Source organism: Phymastichus coffea, unplaced genomic scaffold, assembly GCF_024137745.1.
Source record: "Phymastichus coffea isolate CEN01 unplaced genomic scaffold, Cenicafe_Pcof_1.1 PCOF00014, whole genome shotgun sequence".
Classification (NCBI taxonomy): domain Eukaryota; kingdom Metazoa; phylum Arthropoda; class Insecta; order Hymenoptera; family Eulophidae; genus Phymastichus; species Phymastichus coffea.
Genome location: NW_026706825.1, coordinates 3,768,842 through 3,794,672, shown reverse-complemented (window position 1 = coordinate 3,794,672; position 25,831 = coordinate 3,768,842). Strand labels below are relative to the sequence as shown.

At 34.2% G+C, this 25,831-nt stretch overlaps 1 protein-coding gene across 7 annotated transcripts in view; it reads right to left on the bottom strand.

Annotated features, from left to right (window-relative positions):
• Nucleotides 1–25,831, bottom strand: part of LOC131674343 (ephrin type-B receptor 1-B) — an 819,189-nt gene that overhangs the window by 340,795 nt on the left and 452,563 nt on the right. For 5 of the 7 annotated variants that reach the window (XM_058953013.1, XM_058952971.1, XM_058952988.1 and 2 more), the window contains one exon: nt 3,923–3,940. The exons of the other annotated variants lie outside the window; for them this stretch is intronic. In XM_058953013.1, coding sequence (XP_058808996.1) covers nt 3,923–3,940 — 18 coding nt within the window. The remainder of the gene's footprint in view (nt 1–3,922; nt 3,941–25,831) is intronic. 7 annotated transcript variants of the gene reach the window in all.

Sequence of the window (25,831 nt, the reverse complement as noted above, 5' to 3'; positions counted from 1 at the left end):
TGATATATTAGAGAATAATTGAAAAGATTCTGCAACAATGAATCTATGTTTTCAATTATCAAAGCCTTTATTTAATCAACTATACTTTGATGCACAATAAATACCGATATGAAAAATAATATCTTACTTACAAAAATCCTAAGAGCATTTTATTATAAGGTATGCTACAAATTAAATATATTATTATCTAATATACTACATTAAATGTATATCAGTAAAATTGTGTATGTGTGTGTGTGTGTGCTGTACGTGTGTATTTTCAGTATTATTAGAGATCATACAACATTTAGAACCTTTTGAGACAAATCATTTCGATCGTTTTCAAAAAACCAATTTTTTTAAAAGAATTAATGAAAAAATAACAGAATCAAATAATTTATTACAAATTTTGAAAATTATGGGATGTTCTGAACTAAGCGGTAATATTTTTTCCACACGATACATTTCTTAAACTTTCATTTTCAATCAGGCCTATCTTCGTAGACTTTTCCAATTAAAAGCCTTACGAGAGAACAAAATATTCAATTTTTTCCATAATGCAACGTTTCAGCCGATATGTGGTGAACAAAGACTATTTGACCATTTGACGATAACACGTGACGTGCGATTCGTTTGACAACAATTTGACTTTAAGAGATTGTTTAAATTTGCATTTAATTGTATTTACATAACGGCTCTGACTGGATAATTGAGATGCATGTTGAGGCAAGTCGTTTCGTACTCGATCAGTACCTCATCTATCGTGAAAGAGCCGTAATATGGCTTGATTGGTTTTCATAATGAAAGGACCAGAATGTTTCAAAATAAGCTTTACTGTCATGCAGCAGATACAAAGTCGCAAGTTTTTGTGCTATATTTTGTCTGCAATTCCATACTACATGTTTCTGCAATCCGCTTTGAAGTATTTGACGTGCTTTTCTTGTTCGGCTACAGCAATCTCAGAGATATCGCTATAAAAAATTACTCCAATATATTCAATACCCCAAGCATTCCATTTAAAGATTTAATCTTATTTTTATTTTTATCCAATTTCATTATTTATTTTATTTTTATCCAATTTCATTATTTATTTTATTTTTATCCAATTTCATTACCGGACAAAAATGTATAACTTTAGCCCATTTTGATAGGTGAAATAGATATTTGAAAACCAGAAGAGACTCGAACCTGTGTTTAATATGAGAAAAAGGTCCCTTTATGTATCAATGGCCTATGCTCATATAATAGATCGCCTTTTAACAAAACCTGTAAACTGAAATTACTTTACTTTATACTGTTGGCAGACTTTGCAGCGACGTTTTTACACTATCTTAATCAATCATATTATTGGTCCACTCATTCATAAGTTTTGAAGCGGCTAAAGTCTCCGGCTGTAAATTCATCATAACTTTAGCATCAAGCTTCAGCATGCTTTCCTCACGATAGTGCCGGCATAGCGTTTCTGAATGACGTCATCGACAAAAGATTTCAACAGAAGGATCCGATTGATAGTGATACAACTACCTTTCGAGAAATTTGAATTACGGATAAATCGTTAGGTCATCCTCAACCTTCACGAAAATTTTCTTATATCAAGTGTATATAGTTTACCTGGTTACATTTACGAGGTGTGATCAAAAAGTAAGGTGAATTTTGAAATTTAGCGGGCTACGTCCGTTCGATCTTCGACTTTTTTATTTGGTTATGTCGGTACACTCGTCTAGAACATACGTTCGAAATTTCAGCTTTGTAGTATGTTTGGTTTGTTTGTGAGAGGCATCAAGGTTAGAAGTGTTTTGCGTGCTCCACGATTTGCTGCTGTCTAAAAACATGAATCAAAGAGTTTGCATTAAATTTTGTGTGAAAAATGGAATCAAATGTTCCAAAACACTTGAAATGCTGAAAGTGGCATACGGAGAGTCTACTTTAAGCCAAAAAAATGTTTACAAGTGGTATAAACTCTTCCAAGAAGGCCGAGAAGACACCGACGACGAACCTCGTTCTGGACGCCCCAGCACATCAACAACTGATGAGAATGTTGAAGAAGTGAAGAAAATAGTGTTGGGAAATCGTCGAATTACCATTAGAGAAATTGCTGATGATATTGGCATCTCATTTGGTTCGTGCCAATCAATTTTGACGAGTGTTTTAGACATGAGACGTGTGTCAGCGAAGTTTGTTCCGAAATTGCTCAATTTCGATCAAAAGAAACGTCACATGACCATCGCCCAAGAGCTACTGAATGACGTCAACGATGATCCAGATTTACTCAACAGGGTTATAACAGGTGACGAAACATGGGTATACGGTTATGACGTCGAGACTAAGACTCAATCGTCCCAGTGGAGGCATTCTGGATCACCAAGACCAAAAAAAGCACGCCAAGTTCGATCAAATGTAAAGGTTTTGCTTACAGTTTTCTTTGTCTGCAGGGGCGTGGTGCATCATGAGTTCTTGCCACAGGGTAGAACAGTAAATAAGGAATATTACCTGCAAGTTATGCGTAATTTGCGCGAAGCAATCCGCCAGAAAGGTCCGAATTTGTGGAAAAATAAAAATTGGCTTTTGCACCATGATAACGCGCCTGCTCACACATCGTTGCTTGTGCGCGAATTTTTGGCTAAAACCAACACAGTAACGATGCCACAGGCACCGTATTCCCCAGATCTGGCCCCCCTGTGACTTCTTCTTGTTCCCAAAACTGAAGAGGCCCATGAAAGGACGGCGTTTTGCCACGATTGAGGAGATAAAGACGGCATCGAAGGATGAACTAAACAAGATCACAAAAAATGATTTTTTGAATTGCTTTGAGGATTGGAAAAAGCGTTGGCACAAGTGCATTATATCCGAGGGGGATTACTTTGAAGGAGATAAAATAAAAATTGATGAATAAATAAATATTTTTTGAGAAAAATAAAAATTCACCTTACTTTTTGATCACACCTCGTAGACCAACGAGTGTGTGCTTATACTCCTCGTTTATTTTGTGCATATGAGACAAAATATCGAACATAACGTTCTCCAGCATCTTGCTATATTCGAAGTTCTGTAGTTACTGTATCCAACTAATTGACAGTGATAGTTTTAAATTTATAACCCTAAACTTAATTTCGAAATATTTCAATTGCTGGATAATTGTTACGTTTTTTCGCTAGAAAATTCAATAATTTATTCTTAGCTTAATTTGAAATCAAAACACGCTTTCGGCTATCGATAACTTACGTCAGCGCAGATTCAAAACTGTATCGCTTGCATCAATATGTAATTTATACGGATGTTAGACAATAATCATGCTAATATTGGAGACATAACAATTAAGATATTTATGTGATCAAAAATAGTCTGTTTTTAATTGTCCCAAATGTACATGATATATTATTTGGTCAAGAGAGATAGAAGTTCGATAACATGAGAATATTTCCTAGAAAGTGGCATGGTTGCTTCAAATTTAGTATCGGATAGATTGAGAGGGGTATAATTTCATCAGATCTAAGGCAATACCTATAATGTATCATCACCGTGGGAAAATAAATCTCTTGGACAGAAATATGTAATATAATAAATTATAATTCATTGAGGTTTAATAGTAGGACATATTACGTAAAATTTTACATGATGACGTGTATAAATATTCTATCATAAAAAATAATAATTAAGAACTGAGTAAAAAAGAAATATTGATTACAATAAATAGATTTAGTTTGGTTAAGCCAATTATGTTTTGCGTTTAATTTTACCAACAATATTTTTCGAAGATATGTTTTTTTCATGCGGCATATTCAACTACCTTGTCATATCATTACTCAAGTATTATAAAATAATAATTCAGCACTACAAATGTGTAATATTTATAAGTTAAATTTATTTTACTTAAACAAATACGTGCTGTTATAACGTAAATGATGTCAATGGAATCTCAAAATAAATGTTGGAGAAAACTTACTGTAAGTTACTACCAGTCCTGTAGTAGCGGGCGATTGAATTTGAAGTGGAATTTTTTCATGGATGCAAGTTCAAAAGTTGAAGGGATTTGTACATGAAAAGAAAGAATCGTAAGAATGTTGTTAGATATTTATGCTTAAAATAAATGATCAGATAATGTTTAGTTATCGTATTTATTTAAAATTGAAGAATAAAACGATAAACAACAAGGGTTTATAAGGAAAAGGAGGAAAGAAATATATTTCAACTTGATCCTAGTCTAATAATAAGTTAAAATCTGATAATTGTTATTTTTTCATTTTTGGGACGTTTCCAAATGTAAAATATGTATAGAGAGTTAGTAGTTTGTACTCTAGAAATATTTCAAAAAATAATCCGTTGTATTTGTTCGCTTTACAATATAATATTTCAACATCTGCTTTATCACGCTACCAAATAGAACAAAAATTGAAAAAATATCAGGCTTCATTAGTATGAGTGCAGTATAAAACATGAATTGGAAATTATCGTCGTCGTAAAGCATTGTCATAAGTCATACCATAGAAACGATTTGTCAAAATGTTCAATTACAAAGCAACAAACACAGATTTTTTCTTAAATATTTTCTTAAAATTTTATCGATTACTAATAAAGTTTTCAAAAAGTGGAAAAAATCGTAACTTAAAAGAGTGACTTACTTCCACTGCCGGTGACATTAAAAAGATTATCGGATCGGATTATCGGCCGGTGACATTAAATAATTATAACATACTGAAAAATTTAATGACTGTTTTTTAAAGTTTTTCCGTAGATAAGGTAGCGAATTAAAGAATATTTTACTTGCATTTTCATTTATTTCTTTTGTAAAATTGTAACATATTTTTATACAGAATCCTTAAGGGTGTACTGAATAACAAAACCAGCTGAAAATATCAAGTTTATGGTAATGGTATTGTTTTATCTTTCAATGAGATGCCTCGAAAAAAACTATTAACTCTCCATACAAAATCCTTAAATAAAAATCATTTATTACCTTAATTCTATATTGTATCACTTATTTTGAGAAAAATAGTGTACAAGAAAATTGAATTTTCTTGAACTAATCCATTAAAATATTAACATATTCACCAGCTTTGGTCTACTATTGACGATATTATGGGAACAGAAAAGATTACTCGAATAGCATGATCAGAATAAAAATGCTATAATAATTCTGTTATTGTTATTATGACTAGTTATAAAAACTAGGTTCCTGTGGAACGTTGCAACAATATACTAGATATCTGTACCCATTAGTTTGCTTAATTAATACTATTGATGCTATTAATAATAATAATAGCAATAATAATAATGTACGGCCGGCTCAGTGAGTGGTAACTTCTCACTAATAAATGCTAACTTCCAACGTCCACGATTGTACACGGTAGAAATGTTATCCGTCTTATCAACAATTTTAAAAGCAACGCTATAACAGACACGGCCAAGAGGAAGCAATGACTCACATGTCATGTAAGAATAATGATACTTTGCTGATATATTTAACTACTCATCACTTACACGTCCACGGATTTAAGTCTGTTTCCGTGGTATAAATGGATTGCTCTGTAAATGAGTGCTGTAGCGAACGAGAAGAAGGATGACCTATGAATGGTTAAATCCTTAGTAGATACATCATACGAGAACTAATAAACTATTATCCCTCGAAAGAACATCAGACAAGCATCTTGGTCTACCAGAGATAAAGAAATGAGAGGACTGCTCCAAACCAGCACTTGCTTTCACTCTAGAGGGTACAGTGTTAACACTAGTAGGGACTGTTGGGCCGCCAATAGAATTGGATTCGAACTCAGTGTAGCCGACATGGAAAACCATATCGTATCTTCTTTCAACTCCGTAGTTTCTCAGTACTACTTTCGCGGAATATCGCGGACTCACAGCAGACCCAGGTGCAGCCCAAGATCCCAAAGTACCGACAATACACTCGGTTATGAAAGTGATGGATAAATACAATCAAATCACAGACAACAAACAGATGACCAATAATAATGACAAATGACCAGTAATCTTCAGAATCTCTGGATGCAGTTTAACATAACGGATGGACCAGACTTCAATGTACTGATACAGAGAGAAATAAGATAAGCACGCTTCGACGAATCGTTACAGGAGACGATGGCATTTACCAAAGGTGTTCCGACAGGAGTCGATATGTAAAAAATACGAGCAAACTGGATAACGCAAAAAACAATGGAATTAACAACGTAATTTAGCGTAGCCTCGATGACTTGACCTAGATCAGAGTAGTCAAAAATACATTATACTAGTGTGAAAAGAGAGTGAAAACAAAGGTTCCAATGCGGACAGCTTGGCGACTATGTACAAGACAGCAAAAAAGGCGCTGACTATCTTGATCAGAGACAGTAAAAATCAATGTGCGAGATAGTTATGCGAAGAAGTAGTACAGGATCCCTGGAGACTATAGTACAAGATTGTAACCACGAAAGGTGGTAGGGTATTTGCGTTCTTTGGAGCCTGAAGAGAGAAACACCATAAACGCAATAATTAACAGATTTTTTTTCCAAACTAACCAGTGATAGACGGATATATGGATGACCGGAGGCTTCAGATGTCGTAATTTACTGAGGCGGAGGTAACGCAAGCTACGTCCTCACTTAAGTCTGGCAAGGCACTGAAACCGCATTGCATCCCCTGGGAGATCCTCCGATAGATTGCGATTGTACAGCTGAGACTAGACATGTATAACTTGGGCTTACGAGCTGGCATCTTCACCACTCGATGGAAAATGATTAGACTGCTTCTTCTGTATAAAGGAATAGGTGAATTGAATGCACTATCGTCCTATAGATCCCTAAATGTTCCAGATAGAGCGAACAAACGGTATGATACACGGATAAAACCAATAATACCTGACACGAAAATAATAAACGGAGAACTGACAGATAACCAGTATTGATTTTAAAAGTAATGCTCGACAATAAAGGCGATACCAGAAGTGACGGATACCTACGAATGGAGTGAATTTGCCTCAGTGCGAGAATAATAGTGTTTTTCATGACACTGACGTTAGGAATTTCTTAAACTCTGCTAGATGGAAGGACATTATCAAAGTATTACAAAAATTCGGAGTTCCCTAATATCTGATGTGAGTGATGAAGGATTACACAGATCTGCAAAATAAGGGGTTGTGATTGTTGTTGGCCAACGAAAGGTCATTTCCGAAGTAATTTTGTGCGTAGAATTCGAATCTGGAGTCAGAATTTGTCCATCACGTCAGGTTTTTTTAGATATCTTAACCTAAAAGGGCAAAAAGGCAGTTTTTTGGTATATTTAAGGTCCCATAACAACGCGGAAGGATTTTTTTTTCTGAAAACGGGGCAAACTATTTGAAAGGTATACTCTTACCCTTTAGAATCCATATTTAAGATTTGAGATACCTTTTTTTTCCATCGAGATATCGTTGATTCGAATCAAGTATTTTAGCAGTTCCGATACTGCTATTTTCCCAGATGCGCACATACGACATATGCAAGACTCTAATCTCTCGCCTTTATACCCTAACTTCCATAACCCCCGAGCACTGTAAACTACGACGTCATAGCCCCAGACGCTTAAATCCCTATTTCCTTAACCCCCGAACCCTGTAACCCGCGGCGCTATAACCGTAGACCCTTATACCCTAATTTCCTTCACCCTCGAGCCCTGTAACCTGCGACGCTATAACCTTAAACCCTTCAATTCCTATTTCCTTAAACTTTGAGCTCTGTAACCTACAATGCCCCAAAACCTTGTATCCTAATTTCTTTAAACCTCGATCCCTGTAACCTGTGACGTTATAACCCCCCCAGACCCTTGAACTCTAATTTCCTTAATCCTCGAGCCCTGTAACCTGCGATACTTATTGGGTTAGTATCATAACCTCGTACATGCGATGAAATTACCTGGTAAGCCGCTAATCCGGGAGGATTTATCGACGAGCAGTTTTCATCAGTCGTTTTCACGACTCTGCTCTTGGTGAGTTCTTCTTTGGAGTCTTTATTAGACTTTCTCATAGCTACCTTGAATTATTTATAGTATATTCTATCAGCTATTTCCACATTTTCGTTTTCTTTATAATGAACGTTCGTAGGTGTTCAAATTACCCAGACAATTTTTCTTACATCTACTGTCGTTTTATGTTTTCAAAGCAAAAAATTGACATCAATGAAAGTGTCAACCAGTTTTACAAGAGATATTTCAATATATCGATTTCAAGTCAAGATAAACCTTGGGTTCCACACAAAGCTTGTAAATCCTGTGTTGAAATTTTAAGACGCTGAAATAATGCCACAGACACAGTTACACCCATGTATTCCAAAACACCAATGTTATGACGGGAGCCTTTTAGTCACAATAACTGCTATTTTTGTTTAACTAAAATTATTGGCTTCAATTCTAAAAATTCTCATGAAATAGTGTATCCAAATGTATCAAGTGTCACGAAACCTATAATGATTTATATAATTTTAGACAAGGCAGAACTAATGTTACTAACGAAACAGAGAATATCAGCGGTCATAGCGATAAAAATTGGTACGGTACCGATGGAGACTAGGGAGACAGTAAAACAGTTCGAGGTCACCCTAGATGTGAAATTGACATTCTGGCCTCATATTCACAGAAGACAGCCGAAATGGCAGCCAAGAGAGTAACTGTTCAGTCGCCTAATTCCAAAAACACATGGATTGAGACCGAAAAAACGCCGACTTTGAACGTCAAAAACTCACTCGATCCTATATAATATACGGTACAGAAATTTGGGTCGACGTCCTCAAGACCAATAAATACCGGAAACGGTTACAGAATATACAGAGACACGAAGCGCTGATAATTGCGTATGCGTACCGTACGGTCTCGGAAGAGGCTGTTCAGATTATCGCGCGCATGATCCCCACAGATCTTGTATCTAAGAAGCATAAGAGAGTCTATAAAAACACAAATATGAGACGAGCAGATGCGACAGAAATTGAAAGGGAGGGGTCTTTAACTTAAAAACTAAAAAATAGACTCGATGATTGATAGATGCCCTGAAGCCTTGGCTGGAGAAGTGAATTTTTACTCAACCTAATTCCTTTCTGGTTATGGATATTGCAGGAACTACTTGATCAAAACGAACAAAGTACGCCAGACAAATTTTGTTGGTACAACAATGACGATGCGGAGCATACATTCTGTAGGTGATCGCACTGGATTAATTATTGAGAGACTACAGGTAGTGAGTATGACCAGACACAGTATTACGCCTAATTCTATTCTTGGGACAATGCTGCAAAGCGAAGCTAACAGGGATGTAGTGGCAGACTTTGTTGAGGCTGTTCTCAGAGATAGGAAAGAAGAAGGATATTTTAATGATTAAGTAAATGAGTGAATGAATAGAGAAGAGTTGTGGATGGTCGGGCGATCGAACAAACGACACGAATAATATGGACAGATCGTTCAACGGAAAAATAATACTAACATGGTGACATGTTGGAAAAAAGACAAAGACGAAAGTTAGGAATCCGAGATTCCGGAGTCGAAATTTCGATTTTGGAATCATGGAGTCAAGGTCAGTAGACCTGGATTCGCGATATTCCGATGACGGTATACTGTGATTTAAACTGACAATGAAAGGAAATGAAATAAGGAATTGAATTTTATGACCACCAAAAAAAAGAAATAATAATAATAATAATACTAATAATATTAATAACAATAGAAATAAAAATAACGGATAACTCGGGCTGGAATAAGATAATCTTTAAAGGAAAGACAATGAAACAAATGACTACCAGACGATGAAATTATGCACCCTAAAGATGACACCGAACACTCCGGAGCTGAAATTCCAGGAGACGAACGGATGGACAATAAGCAGAAGCGCAAAAATTTAACGAAAAACTGAAAACCAAAGCGGATCAAAGGAAAGATATATGCGGACACTCTGAAACGATCGAAGATAGAGATTATTAAGGAGGCCTTAAAAGTAAAAATCGCAAAATACCATAAAATACTGGACAGAAAACTGCTCAGGATTTCCGTAGCGACGTAGCAGGGAGACTGAACATTCAGGAAAAGTTACGGCAGACACTGAAAGGAGACGGCACGGTACAAAATTTAACCAAGGAAGAGAGACACTAGAAATTCTAAAGCTGGGCTGTGTTACAGACGGAAACAAGGTCATCTCCACCTGGCGGAGTGAGAGGCATTTTTGACGTACAGTATCGCAAGAGACATCAGTTGTCTCATCCATATTTGATAAATAGCAAATAATCTTTATCAAAAGGTTAAATCTATGACTTCCCATATTACTCCTACTATTGAGTGGTGTCTGTGCTGATTATCTGTCAGTTCACCATGAGCTACGATCGCACGGGTTAGTCTCAGTTTTATTAGTGCTTTGTACATATTTATTGCAGTATTGAGGAGACTTAAAGACCTATAGGAAGATGGTGTATTCATTTCGTCTTTTTCCTTATGTACAAGAACCAGTTTTACTGTCTTTTATTGCGTAGAGAAGATGCCGGTTCACAGGATAGCATTATACTTCTTCAGCAGAAGAACCGAACATATAAAGGTGACCTGCAGAAGGATCTCCCTTGCGATACAGTCCAGGCTCGGTACTCTGTTAAATTTCAGGGAGAAGAGGTCTTGGCTTAGGTCTATCCCCCTAAACTCCGGCACAAACTAAAACTTTTATGTGGTCGCCATTACCAGGTAATCAGTGAAAAGTCCATCTACTGTTGTTTTTATGGTAACTCTGCCTTTAGGTTCTAAAATCTCTAAGAACCATAATTTCTTGGTCACTATTTTGTAACCATGAATATTTAACTCGAGCAATGGTTTTGTTGACCTTGACCATGGTGCACTATACATTGAGTCTTTTATCTTCTGTGTTGAGTCATTTCTCTCTTTATCACTTCAAAGGTAATATGCTGGTAATTGTTGGCCATGTAGTTTCTATCACTCACCATCCTTTTATTCGAAATGAAATTTTATTAATAAATAATCATGGTCACGTCAGATAAGCGCACTCAAAGTTCGATCTTCTATAACTTGATTTTGTTCCACGATGCCACTTCTACATTCAGCATCACGGTCATCTCCAGTATCAGTCTTCCTTGTTTCCATGTCGTTCTCATATCCTATTCGATCGCTCCGAAATTTAAGGTCCCCGATAACGAGGAGATCTTTAAATACAGTCTTTAAGGGCATCCCCTAATATGACGACTTTTTTCTCAAACTCTTCCATTGTGCAGTTTGGGAGCAGGTATACACTCAAGGTATACTTTCAACACCAGAGGTGTTTGAAAACCAACTATTTTGTGTACACATATTCCATTACAGCTCACTTAGTATCAGTACATCTACGGAACATACAGAAACAGAAATAGTAAAGATTGCTTATGCTTATAAAGCAATCTCAACAGAGGTAGTTCTGACAATTGCAAGTGCAATTTCGATAGATCTGCATGTCTGGGAAAGGAATATATGAACGACACAGAGGCATAAACAGAACTAAAGTTGCAGAAACGGAAAGAAATTGCTTATGCTTATAAAGCAATCTCAACAGAGGTAGTTCTGACAATAGCAAGTGCAATTTCGATAGATCTGCATGTCTGGAAAAGGAATATATGAACGACACAGAGGCATAGACAGAACTAAAGTTGCAGAAACGGAAAGAAATAGGATGATAGTAGAATCAGCCAAAATTTGGGAACACTCAAAAGTGAAAACTAGTTAGCGGAAAAAGACAATAAACAAACCCAAAGAATCAAACACAAAAAAAAATAAAATGCGTCGTGGAACGAAATTAATTTAACAAATTTTGAATGTTTATTTTCTAATGAACCATTTCAAAAATGAAATAAAATATTTATATACAATACAAAATTATAATGTATTTGAAATACCGTTATTTAAAACAATAAAGTTGCACTGCATATAAAAATTACTGATGCGTGCCTCGTGATCGAGTAATAGCAGTTAAAAAAAAAGTGAGTGAAGAAAAGATAGAGTAGTAGCGTAGAATAGAGTGATGAGATGTAGCTATAGTGGGGTTTTCTATTCCTTCATCTCTTCTTCGTATTCGAGTTAACACCGAGTAGAACGATTCCTTAGTTGACGTTATATTTTTTGCCAACTAGCTTCTTTGTGCCAATTCGCGATATGGGACATCGTTCCAAAAATTAAAAAAACGGTAAACTCAGTTATCAGATTACTGGATAAAAAACAAGTACGAGACTCTCTAAAAAATCAAGATAAAAAAGCGAAGAAGTAAACTCAGTAAACAGTGAAGCAAAGACAGTGAATAATGATGTGAACACTAAAAAATCAATTCTTCATGATCTTTGTTTATAATGTAGAAAACATTCGAGCGTTAAAAAACCTGCTAAATACAGGTGTTTAATATGCTAACAATGTTCAACAATAAAATATCACCGCCAATTCATTTCCTCATTTCGTTCCTCATTATAGATTGCAGTCTATTTTTTTCTAGATTTTTCTAAACTTTTGTTTTTTTTTATTTATCCAGAACTATTTAGGAATTAAGTGAATAAACTTTTTTTTCGATATTTTGGAGTTGCTAAGTTGATAGCTGTGTAAATATTATTGTTTGAATTTTCAATGATAGTGTCTATGAAGAAGAATATGAAGCAATATTCTACATGTTAGTTTAAATTATGGTATTAGGTTTTCTACTTGCATTACTGAATAAAAATTGACTCCTTTTGACCTTGATCTCTATCACAGATGTTTTGTATTGTAGTCACCTTCTACTAAGAATCGATTTCCTAAAATGTTAAAGAATGTTTCGTAGTTTTTTTTATTGACCGCATATATCAGAGGATAATATAGCGCTTGATATACGTTGCTTGATATACTGACAATTTTATTTTACACTTCGCATAAGATTTATATGAAAACACTTGCTATGAGAAAAATCATGCTATAGAACGATTATCAATTCATTTTCCAGATCGACAGACATTTTCAATTATACAAATAACTTTACAGAAAATCTGAATTACGTAATTCGTAAATTTTTTAATTATTTCAAATAAAACATAAAAAATGAAAATGCATGCAAATATTAATAATAAACTATAACACTATATGACAATATTCCATCATTTTTACTGATAAAAAAAGAAATAGGATTATGGTATCTATAAATAGACAAATCGTAAAAAACATTGTTACAGTAATGGTTGAATACTGCTTGCCAATCTGACACAGATAAGAAAAGTTACAAGTTTTGATTTATTTAAATTTAAACACAATTAATTGTATACTATGACCTACGTTTACGGAAGCTTGTACAGAATTAAGACAATTATTCATTCGCATTTAATACACTACTACATGATGCATCCTGAATAATTTTGGAATAAATTCAAAGATTTCTTTTATTGTGTTTGTATTATTTCCTTTCTATGGATTAAACAGTGGTTTACTCTTATACTCCCGCCCAATAATCTTTGTCCACCCGAGAACAAAATTACTCTAACTTTGAAACTCCATATCTCGGCTGGAAATAAACCTACAGATCTCTGCAGGGGCTTATTTGAAAAGTCTTTTTACGCCCTTTTGAATGAAGTATGTTAAAATTATGTTAACAAATTCCTTTGTGTATATGGGGGCGAATATCAAAACAAAAATTACGAAATTTTTGTTGTTTCTTTAACCGCTCGCCATTACGAGAAAAAAAATCGTAGAAAAAATCTAAAAAAAATCTATTTTATTTACTATAGACAAATTTTAACTGTATGCATATCTCGATCAACGACAAATCTGAATCGGTGTAACAACTGTTAAGAAATAGTCGTAATGCGATATAGGTTTGTTGAAACTCAACAGTCATGAAAATAATATTTGATTTGAAATAAGAAGATTTTTGTTGCTTTTTTTTGTCTCAATGTAAGTAGAAAACTTAATCTAATTTATTAAAACTAATCATAACTAATGATTAGAAAAAAAAAATAAAAAATAAATGTTCTTGTAAATTTTGTTTGTTATTTTTTACCATAGTAATATATTGTTGATATATTATTGAAGTATGGCACCAAGAGATTTGGGTAAACGTTATCAAGTTATTGGATTACACATAAATGGTAAAAGTAATCGTTAGATTACTAATATTCTCAATATTCCTCGTCGAACCGTAGACTATAATGTAAATAAATTAAAAAGTACCAGCAGTGTTGAAGAGAAGAAATGCCCTGGTAGACCACGAAAAACAACAAAATCTGATGACGCATTTATAAAACGCATTTATGTTTGCATAACAGACGTCTTACAGCTAGACAAATCACTGCTGATGTAAATCGGCATCTAAGAAAATCAGTGAGTTGTATAACCGTAAAACTTAGACTGGATAAGGACGGATTGTTTAGAAGAATTGCTGTAAAAAAACCATTTCTGCGGAAGAACAATATCACTAAAAGATTAAAATAGGCTAAAGAACACAAAAATTGGACTGTAGCAGATTAGAATAACGTATTGTGGACCGATCATTGTAAATTCTAAGATTTTTAGTACTAAAAGATCAATTACTATTCGAAGACATGTTGGAGAAAAATATTCAAAAAGTTTTATTGTGCCAACGGTAAAGCACGATGGAGGATCTATTATGGTTTGGGGCTGTTTAAGCGGATCAAACGTAGGAGATATAATAAAAATTGATGGAATTTTGAACAAAGAAAAATACAAACAGATTATTCAAAAACATATTGTTCCTTATGGTTTGGTCCTGGATTTATTTTCCAGCAAGATAATGATCCAAAACATTCTTCCAAAATATGCAAAAATTATATTATGAATTAAGAAAGACAAAAGAAGTTAAAAATGATAGAGTGGCTACCTCAATTTCCGGATCTCAATCCAATTGAGTCATTGTGGGAAGAACTAGATAGAGCCGTGAGAAAAAAACCTCCAACTTCTGCAAAAGATCTATGGGAAATAATACAAGCAGAATGGGAACAGCTTTCATCAACGACCTTGGAGAAATTGATCAAGAGAATGCCGAGACTTTGTAAAGCTGTTATAAAAAGCAAAGGCTATCATTTCGACGAAAAGAAGGTTTAATGTGTCTGCAAAAAGCTTCATCTGAATATTATTTTTCTTTGTTTCAAATTCAAGTTTATTAAAATTAAATTTACAAAATGGTTCAAGTAATGTAGTGTCGCATAATTATGTATATTTCGGCTGACGAGTTTTGATGTACATATTGAAATTTTCTTGACAATAAAAAAATTTGCAAATTCTATTCCCACGTAATATTTTTTACCCTAATTTCTGTGTATCATACTTCAATAATAAATCAACAATATATTACTATGGTAAAAAATTATAAACAAAATTGACAAGAACATTTATTGTTTATTTTTTATTTCTAATCATTAGTTATGATTAGTTTTAATAGATTAGATTAATTTTTCTACTTACATTGAGACAAAAAAGAGCAACAAAAATGCTTTTATTTCAAATCAAATATTATTTTCATGACTGTTGAGTTTCAACAAACCTATATAGCATTACGACTGGTTCTTAATAGTCGTTACACTGACTCTGATTTTTCGTTGATCGACATATGCATACAGTTAAAATTTGTCTATAGTAAATGGAATAGCTTCACGTATAAATGATGTTTTTTATTCTTCCAAAGTGAAGAAAAATGATATATTGAAAAAATTAAGCTACTTGATATTATGACCGAAAAAAAAAATGTTTTCATATGTTATGAAATTTCATTTACGCATTCTCCTTATAAAATAAAGCATTTTCTTCCAATTAAATTTTTTTCTAAGATTAAAATTTTAATAATATAGATAAAGAGCAATGAATACAGACGCTGTTTTTTAATGGAATACTCTTATAATCAATGTATTTAAATCAGTCGCATTTTTCTACGATTTTTTTTTCTTGAAATGGCGAGCGGTTAAAGAAACAACAAAAATTTCGTAATTTTTGTTTTGACATTCGCCCCCTATACACATAAAGGAAATTTGTTAGCATAATGTTAACATATACCATTCAAAAGTGCGTGAAAAGACCTTTCAAATGAGCCCCTGTAGAGCTCTGTAGGTTTATTTCCAGCCGAGATATGGAGTTTCAAAGTTAGAGTCGTTTTGTTCTTGAGTGGACAAAGATTATTGGGCGGGAGTGTATATCATCAGATAGTATGTTACCTAACTAGTGTAACTAGTGTAGTGGAAAGTAGATTCTTATCTTGCATATGGTTTACGCCAGAGTGAAGTGAGATCAAAAAGATACACGAGACGAGAATCTTTTTCCCGAACATGTTGATTAGAGTTTTTTACAATATGCTGTGCAGAAAGTATGATTTTATTGCATACTCGGCGAAAAACGTGCACCAAAATTCGCACTTTCCACATATTGTTTTCAAAAATACCTGGTATATTTGAGAAAGAGATTCTAATCTTGTATAACTTTTCATTCTTATTTTCTTTATCATAAACTTCATATGAGATCCGAAGGACAAACCCTACAACCCGCACAAACCTTATAGATCAAGACATTCTGTTGAATGGCTCCAAAATTTTAGACAAGATAGCTCAATCATATAGATCAAAAGTCCCCATGGCCTAAAGCTCGCCTATATCTGGTTCCAAGATATCGAGGCTCAGAGGCAGACGGATTTTGTGATAAAAACAAGATCAATGAATTTGCATCAAACTTTGGGTTCAATTCGGAACAATCAGTTCGGAAACTATTCAGATGATGAAAAAGACCTTTGGAAATGTTATATGAACAAAAAGAATAAAAGAGTGGTATAATCATTTTAAAGGAGGCTGCTCTTCTGTTGATAGTAATTCTCGTTCTAGCTGACCTTCGATGATAAAAACATTGAATAATATTGAGCAGTTGTGACTTGCGATCGAACAAGATTGTCGTATGATTATGCAGGAACTAGAAGAAAAACTTGGAATAACAAAAACAATAATTTAGGAAATGTTAACCTCAAATTTACAATTGACGCGCGTGTGTATGTTCATTCTGAAATAGCCCAGTGTAGAGGGTATCTTACCAGTATCTTCCCAAATAGAGCAAAAAATCTTCGCTAGTACAAATCGCTCAGGACAACTTAGTAATGGTCAATAACGATGACACTACACTCAAAAAGATTATTACTGGTGATGAATCATGGGTTTATGGTTATAATTCTGAAACAAAACAACAATTTTCACTGTGGAATGACTCTGGATCATCAAGATCAAAAATAACACATCAAAGTCGGAGCAATGCTAAGTCAATGTTGATTATTTTTTTCGATTGTGAAGGTGTTGTACATCATGAATATGCACGAACAGGTCAGACAATCAATAAAGAATACTGCGTTCAAATTTTGAAACGTTTGCGTGATGCAGTAAGAAGAAAACGGCCGTACTTTTGGGAAAGTGGTGACTGGCTTCTCCATCACGATAATGCGCTAGCGCATCCATCCAATCTTGTGCAGCAGTTTTTGAGCAAACACATTATCGCATTGCTTCGACAACCTCCATACAGTCCCGACATAGCCCCTTGTGACTTTTGGCTGTTTCCAAAACTAAAAAAACCACTCAAAGGACAACGATTCGATGACAAAACGACGGGTTGACAACAATGCGACGAGTGTACTTAAGGCTATCCCTAAAAGTGAGTTCCAGGACTGTTTTGAAAAGTGGAAACATCGATGGAACCATGTTATTCAATCAAGTGGGGATTACTTTGAAGGATGCCACCCACCAGATGATAAAGAATAACGCTAGCACGAAAATATAAAGGTAGGCCCGATACTTTCCGGACAGACCTCGTACAATACAAATGTACATTTCCAATGCGCGTCCTTACATTTATATTGTACATTAAGTACTTCATTAATAATTCTCTATTTTATATTTAACAATTTTCTAAATGTTATAAACTTTTCTTTACATAATGCTTTTATAAATATATCTGCAATATTTTCACTTATTATAATCTTCCATACTTCAATTTGTTTTTCTTTTACACTTTCGTGAAAAAAAAGGTAATGTATTTCTATGTGTTTTGAATTCTTTGTAAAATTTCCGTGCTTTGCTATATTTATTGCTCCGGAATTATCTTCAAATATTTTTACAGGTTCACGCATTTCAACATTAAATATTTTTATTAATTTCTTTATAAATTGATTTTAATTTACAACCTCGGATAGCACTACATATTCCGAGTAGGTTGAAGCTTTTGTTACACAATTTTGTTTTTGCGATTTTGAGCCAATCACATTACCAAAAATTCTTATTACATAACCAGTGGTTGATTTTCTATTTGTACTATCTCCCGCATAATCTGAATCTACATAACAACCTATGATATCGCAATTTTCATTACTTTTATAATTCATGTTTAAGTCTTTAGTTAAGTACACGTATTTAAGTGTTCGCAGAGCACATTTCCAATGTGATTTATCATAACAATTTTGGAATCTGATTAAATAATTCACGCTATAACTAATATTTGGTCTTGTATTTGAACTTATATACGTATAATAATACACCTATCAGATTTCTGTGACTTAATGTCAGAATTACATTTTTCAGCCTTTTCTGATTTTAGACTTGTCTTCATAAGAGTACTGTACAACTGACATTGTTCCCACTGATATTTATTTGCTAATAACTATATATACTTTGTTTAACATAATTTAATTTTATGTTTATCATAATCATACTCTACATTTATACAGAGATATTCTTTTATCTCGCCGAAGTTTTTCATTTTGAATTTTTCCAATAAGACTTTCTTAATTTCTATTCTTTTCTCACTTTTACTATATATTAATAAATCATCTACATACAATAATAAATATATAATATCGTTTCCTTATATATACGAAGGGTGTTCAAAAACTATGGTGACTTTTCAATTTTCGCGGGCTACGTATATTTAGGTTTTGAATTTATAATGTTGTTGTGTTGGTACACTTATTTCTATCATATATTTATAGTTTTGACTATATAGCATATGTTGTTTTTCTGGTAGAGGCATCAGAGGTTAGAAGTGTTTGGTGTGCTCGGCGATTTTCTTCTATCGAAAAGAGTTTGCATTAAATTTTGTGTGAAAAATGGAATCCAGTACTCTAAAGCTCTAAATATTGAAAATGGCATAAGGTAAGTCTACTTTGAGTAAGAAAAATGCGTATAAGTAGTATAAGCTATTCCAAGAAGGCCGAGAGAATGTCAAAGACAAACCTCGCCCTGGAGGTCACAACACATTAACAATAGATGAAAACGTTGAAGCAGTGAAAGAAATTATGTTAAAAACTCGTTGAATCATCATCAGAGAAGTTGCAGAAGAAGTTGGCATATCGGTTGGCTCATGCCATGTTATTCTTTCGGATGTTTTGGGCATGAGACATGTGTCAAGTCAATGAAGATCCTGATTTTCTCAAAAGGGTTATAACTGGTGATGAATCGTGATGAAACTGGTACAATAAAATATGGTTATGATGTCGAAACTAAAGTCCAATTGTCCCAATGGAAAACCCCCGAAAAACCCAAAAAGGCACGCCAAGTTCGATCAAATGTCAAGGTTTTGTTCACTATCTTCTTTGATTACCGTGGCGTAGTTCATCAGCAATTCTTGGCATATCAATTGGCTCATGTCATAACATTTTTTTCAAATGTTTTGGGCATGAAACGGGTAGCAGCAAAATTCATTCCAAAACTGCTGAACTTTAACCAAAAAAACAATCGCATGAACATCGTTCAGGAGCTGTTAAACGACGTCAACGATGATCCAAGTTTGCTTGAAAGGGTCATAACTGGTGATGAAACATGGGTGTACGGTTATGATGTCGAACCCAAAGCACAATCGTCCACCTGGAAGCATTCAACGTCACCAAGAGCGAAAAAAGCACGTCAAGTTCGATCAAATGTGAAGGTTTTGCTTACAGTTTTCTTTGACTGCAGGGCCGTGGTGCATCATGAGTTCTTATCACAAGGTCGTACGATCAATAAGGAGTATTATCTTGAAGTTATGCCTCGTTTGCAAGAGGTAATACGCAAAAAACGTCCGGAACTTTGGAAAAACAATTCGTGGATTTGGCATCACGATAATGATCCTCATAATTGCTTGTGAGTGTTTTTTTTGGCCAAAACCAACATCACAATCATACCTCAGCCTCCGTCTTCACCGGATTTGGCTCCTAGTGACTTTTTTCTTTTCTTAAAACTTAAGAAATCCATGAAAAAAATCCATCTCCTCAACGATTGAGGAGATAAAAACTGCATCGCTGAAAAAACTCAAGGCTATACCTCAAAATGATTATCAAAAGTGCTTCGATGATTGGAAAAAGCGCCGGCACAAGTGTATTATATCTATCGGGGATTACTTTGAAGGAAACAACATAGATATTGACCAGTAAAGAAATATTTTTTGAGGAAACCATAAAGTCATCTTACTTTTTGATCACCCCTCGTATATATAAGCAATAGTCTTGCTTTGTACTTTTTAAACTTTAACTTTGTTCAGTATTCATCAAAGTATTTGTACCACGCTCTGGGACTTTCTCTCAATCCATAAAACGCTTTTGATAATTTATACACTCTTCCTGTTCCATTATCATACCCTTTTAGTTAATTGACATTTGAGCTTATATTTCCATTTAAAAAAGCTGTAACTAAGTTTATTTGTTCTATTTTATAACCAAACTGACAGTAGTGGAGCGTAAATATCATCAATTATATTTGTTTGTCGAAATCCTCTAATAACTAATCTTGCCTTATAAATATCATTCGACTTTTTTGTATGAAACAATTTTACATCTAAAATTTCCTTATTCTTTTTTCTAGACATTAACTTCCAAGTTTTATTTTCATATAGACTTTCCATTTCTTTTTCCGTTTCTAATATTTTTCATATTTCTAAATTTCTCCAAAGGTTGATTTAGAGATAAAGGGGAAGAATTATTAGGATATCTATTTGGATTTTTCCTGTCATGTGTTGATCTGCGAGGAACTTTCAGTATTGTTCGTTTACAAAATCATTCGCACTATCAAAAACACTATCATCAGAGCCACTTTCATTTTCTATGTCAGTCTGGATCCCAATATATTTTACATCCTTTTCAACTACATCTATATGTCTCGCAATGATTAATTGATTATTTAACAGAACTCTATATCCTACATCACTATAACCTAATAAAATACCCATCTCATTCTCCTATTTAAATTATCTCTTTTGTTCTGACTTCCGTACAATTACTTTACTACCACACAATTTTAAGTTTCCAACGTTCGGTCTTTTTTTAATATTTCATATGGTGTGTGACGGCTAGCCGTAACTTAGTTTTTTTTACATTTAATTATTAAATATGACGAACGGAGTGGGAACCTTCCTGATTTCCCACGATGAAAACGCATTCGAAATATAAACTTTGATAGTGGCCCGAGCCTGCGTACTCAAGCTTACAATCAACGCTCTATCCTGCTTTGTCCCACACGTATGTGTTGACAGGGGCCTACGATCATCGCGTATACATCGTGAAGTGTTATCACGCTGATAATGGAAGGGGACCATAAAAATGCAATCTATCTTTTTTTCCCACCGATTTTTAAGAAAATAACCGTAATATTAAATAGATTTTCATCAATTTTGTAAGCCATTATAATGCGCACCTTTTTGTCACCGAATAACCAATAAATGGAACAATAATGTATTTTATAATAAATCGTAAAAGGTTTGAATTTTTCTGAATGTTCATAATAGTCACTATGTATCGTCATAATTAATTAAGTTTAGTACAATTATGTATAAGTAATTATAAGCTATAGCGTTACTCTTGCTCTTAAAAGTGGCACTCCGAGAGCCATCTCTGGAGAAAAGGGCCCAAGTTAAAAAGGGACCGCCCTTTCTCTCTCTGAAAATTCACGCCCACAGACCAATAAAGAAATTCTGGATATGATTAGAAAATTTCCCACCAATACAAAATTTAGCCGTTATCGCTTCATGGGCCTGAGGAAAGGGATTTCCACCCAACCACCCACGGCTTATAAAAAGCTCTGTACAAGGCTAGAGAGTAAGTTAAGTTCAGATAGAGTAAGTGCGGAGTGAGCACCAGGAAGTCCCTAATAAGAAGTTTTTACCAGTGAGTGAGTCCCGGAGGAAGCATCAAAGAAGAAAAATCACCCAAGTATATTCAGAGCATATAGAGAGAGAAAGAGGCCAAAGAGCAGAGAGAGAACACAACTTTAATAATAACTAAATTGATAAAATAAAAGTAAATAAAATCTTAAACCTGGCTATCCTTTTCTTTCTTTAAGTAATCCGCCTTTCTTTTGGAAATTCATTAAGCGTGAGTCTGGTGAATTTCCATTAAAGTCCCTTAAGAACACATTAAGCGTGAGTCTGGTGTGTTCGTAATAACATTTGGTTATTACATTCCGCGTTAGCATACAGTTTTCTCAACGCAACAATATTGCTCGTCCCGGCTTATGTGTTACACGATAGCCAAATCAGAGCAACCCTGAGTTTACGCTTGCTCCAAGCGTACCTGAGAGTGACCCCGACGTCACAGGTGTTTTCTTTTCTATTGTATTTGTAAGTATGCAATTTTTCAAATAAACTACTGCCCATCAGATTATCGGCTAATATTTTTTTTAACTAGGGCTTCTTGTAACAAACAGCATGCTGTACCCATAATTGTTTTATTGAATCTCTCTGCATTGCTATTTAGTTCATGAACATAAGCTGGGTAATTATTTAGAATAATCCCTTTTTCTCTGCAAAGTTTATAAAATTTATTAATTAAATATTCTTTTCCATTATCATATCTAATTATTTTTACTCTCTTTTCAGTTTTATTTTCACCCTCATTTATATATTGAACTAAACATTTAAATACTTCATCTTTTGATTTGATACAATAAACTTTGGCTATTTCGCTATTATCATCGATAAATAAAACAAAATATTTTTAATCTCTTATCCCGGTTATATTGGAAGGGCCATAAATATCCGTACGTATAATTTCTAATATTTCTCTTGCCTTTACTCTATTATTATTAAATGGCAAATGATTCATTTTATTTTTAATAGATATTTTACATTTTATATAATCCTTTTCTAGTTTGATTGGTAATCCCGACAATAATTGTTCTTTACTTAGTATGTTTAAATAACCAAAATTTATGTGCCCTAGCATCCTATGTCATTTCTCTTTATTACTCATATTTCGCTTAGCACTAATTACATAATTTATATTTTACTTCGACTTACTTTTTAAATAAAAGACTTAATTCTTTTTATGTGCAACTATTATAACTTTGTTATTTTCATCAATAACACAGGTCGACAACATTTGACAAAAGTCCAGACTCACAGACCAGACATAATGTAACCCAAGAAATTAGATGCGCTGAATTTGAATCTGACCTCAGAATTGATCTAGCACCCTCAATTTCTGAAATATCCTAACCTAAAAGTGCAAAAAAGACTGTTTTTCATTGTTTTTGAACTCTTTTTCACGTTGCTAATTTCCATTGTAGTCAAAAACTGGAAAGAGCATTCAACAAGGCAAGTTGTTTACTTTAAAATACGCTACCTAATTTTTTTAATTAAAATTTTAAAACGGAGATATTGTTCTTTAAAAAAAAAGTGTAGGATTCTTGGAGTTTGACTTGATGGTTAGCCAGTCATGGGTGTATGGAATCTAGGGTTTTTGAAGTCTGGGTTTCACGTTAACCTGTCGGAATGTAAAGAATTTATATTATTTGTGACTTTGAATGTTCACAATTCTTGTTTCATGTATGTTTTACGTTATTGGATAACTCAGCAATTGGGGTTCATGATTTAACGTCAAAGACATTTTGAATTTATTAATTGTTTAAGATTGTAAGTGTTGTCTGAGTAGATTGCATTACTAACTAGAATTTGCAGATTATATATGAATTATTAATCTATTTTTACACACCCAAATCATTTTTCATGTAGTTTATAGTACCATTGAAAACTAAAATTTTCTTTATTTCAAAGAACGATATATTCGCTTCAAAAATTCCAATTGAAAAAATTAGGTTGTGTTTTTTAAAGTAGATAACTTGCCATTTCGAATGCTCTTTCCAGTTTTTAACTACAATGGAAATTAGCAACGTGAAAAAGAGTTCAAAAACAACGAAAAACAGTCTCTTTTGCACTTTTAGGTTAGGATATTTCAGAAATTGAGGGTGCTAGATCAATTCTGAGGCCAGATTCAGATTCAGTGTATCAAATTCCTTTGGTTATACTATGTCTGGTCTCTGGGTCTAAAAACTATCGGCCTGTGTAATTTTTGTCACATTACCTTTTGAAATAATTTTATTTGTCTCTGTTAATTTGCCGTAGCTATTATATTTGCACTCATTTCTTTAGCGTAAAATACATTTGTAATATTACTTCATTAGTTCTTCCAAAAGCATTAAAATAAAAAATTACATTTCCAACTTTTGCTGGTTTTATACACCTATTATCTCCTAAATAAATGTTTATTGGTTCTTTTAGTTTGGTTGATTTTTTAAAATATTTTTCATTATTGACTATATAGTCTGTACAACCACTGTCTAGCAACCAATTAATTTCTATACCTAATTTTACCTTATTATTATATAACTGCACTGCTTGTACTCTCGTCATTCACACATTTGTATTTGAATCGCTCTGCTTGTTCGAAGAACTTGATCTCTGCTGCTGGTTTTGATTCTGCTGCTACTGTTGATTGAAATATCCACGTCTTCTGCCGTTACCTCGCCCATTATTTCCACCTCTGCTGCGACCGCATCCACGACCACGTGTTGAACCTCGCCACGTTGCATCGCTTTACTCTGCTAATCCTCCGTTTCTGCAATCTCTAGCAAAATGCTCCGGTTTACCATACTGGTAACGATTACCTCTTTTTACAGTAAACGCATTAGATATTCGATCTCCTTCCTTATATCTCCTTCCGTTTTTAGTATCTGGCTTCATTTCTACGATTTGTATTTTATTTTTACATAGGCAGTCGTTTTACTCTCATTTTTCAACGTATCAATCTAATCATCAATATAACTGTATTACTTTGGCAGGGTATTCAACATGTAATTTAAATTTTTCTTTTCAGTTATCTTCGCTCCAGAACTTTTTAATTCATTTACATTTTTTTCAAATTCACTAAAAACATTGCTAAGTTACAATATTTTTCTAATCTTAATTTCTCTAATTTATTTCTGCACATTATTTGCATGCTGTGGATTCTCTCAAGTAGATTTTGTTAAACTTATTTATCATTTCGTAAGCTGTAGTTTCTTCGCATACAAATTCTATTGTCTATTCGAAACAGAACTATAAATTATATTTATTGCTTTGTGACGGGTGATGCGATCGTTGAGATCGCTCGCCCTGTTCGCCTCTCTCTCTCTCTCTCTCTCTCTCTCTCTCTCTCTCTCTCTCTCTCTCTCTCTCTCTCTCTCTCTCTCTCTCTCTCTCTCCTTTGCGTGACTTCCCTTACGCCACTGCTATATCGATGTCTTGGTAGTTCAAACCGAACATCAACGCTCAACGTCGCTTTGTTTCAGGTTTAATTCCTGGTCGGCATCGGTAGTCAGGGCGGCGGAAGGAAATGGGAGAGAGAGTGTCGCCAGCGTGACTCGCACATGTGTGCGTAGCCGACAGCGCTTGGCCGATTTTGGGTATTGAGGGAAGAGGTTGGAATATGCCGCGAAGAACAAAAAAGCGCGGCCTTCTCTCGTGGCAACTGAGAGCGGTGAGGAAATTGTGGCAAACAACGGGCCCTCTATAGCCGTATCCAGCAGTAATCGAGAGGACGAGCAACAACAGCTAAGAGGACGTCGACGAGTGGCAGAGCAGCATCAGTAGCAGCAGCTCGCCAGATCTCTGA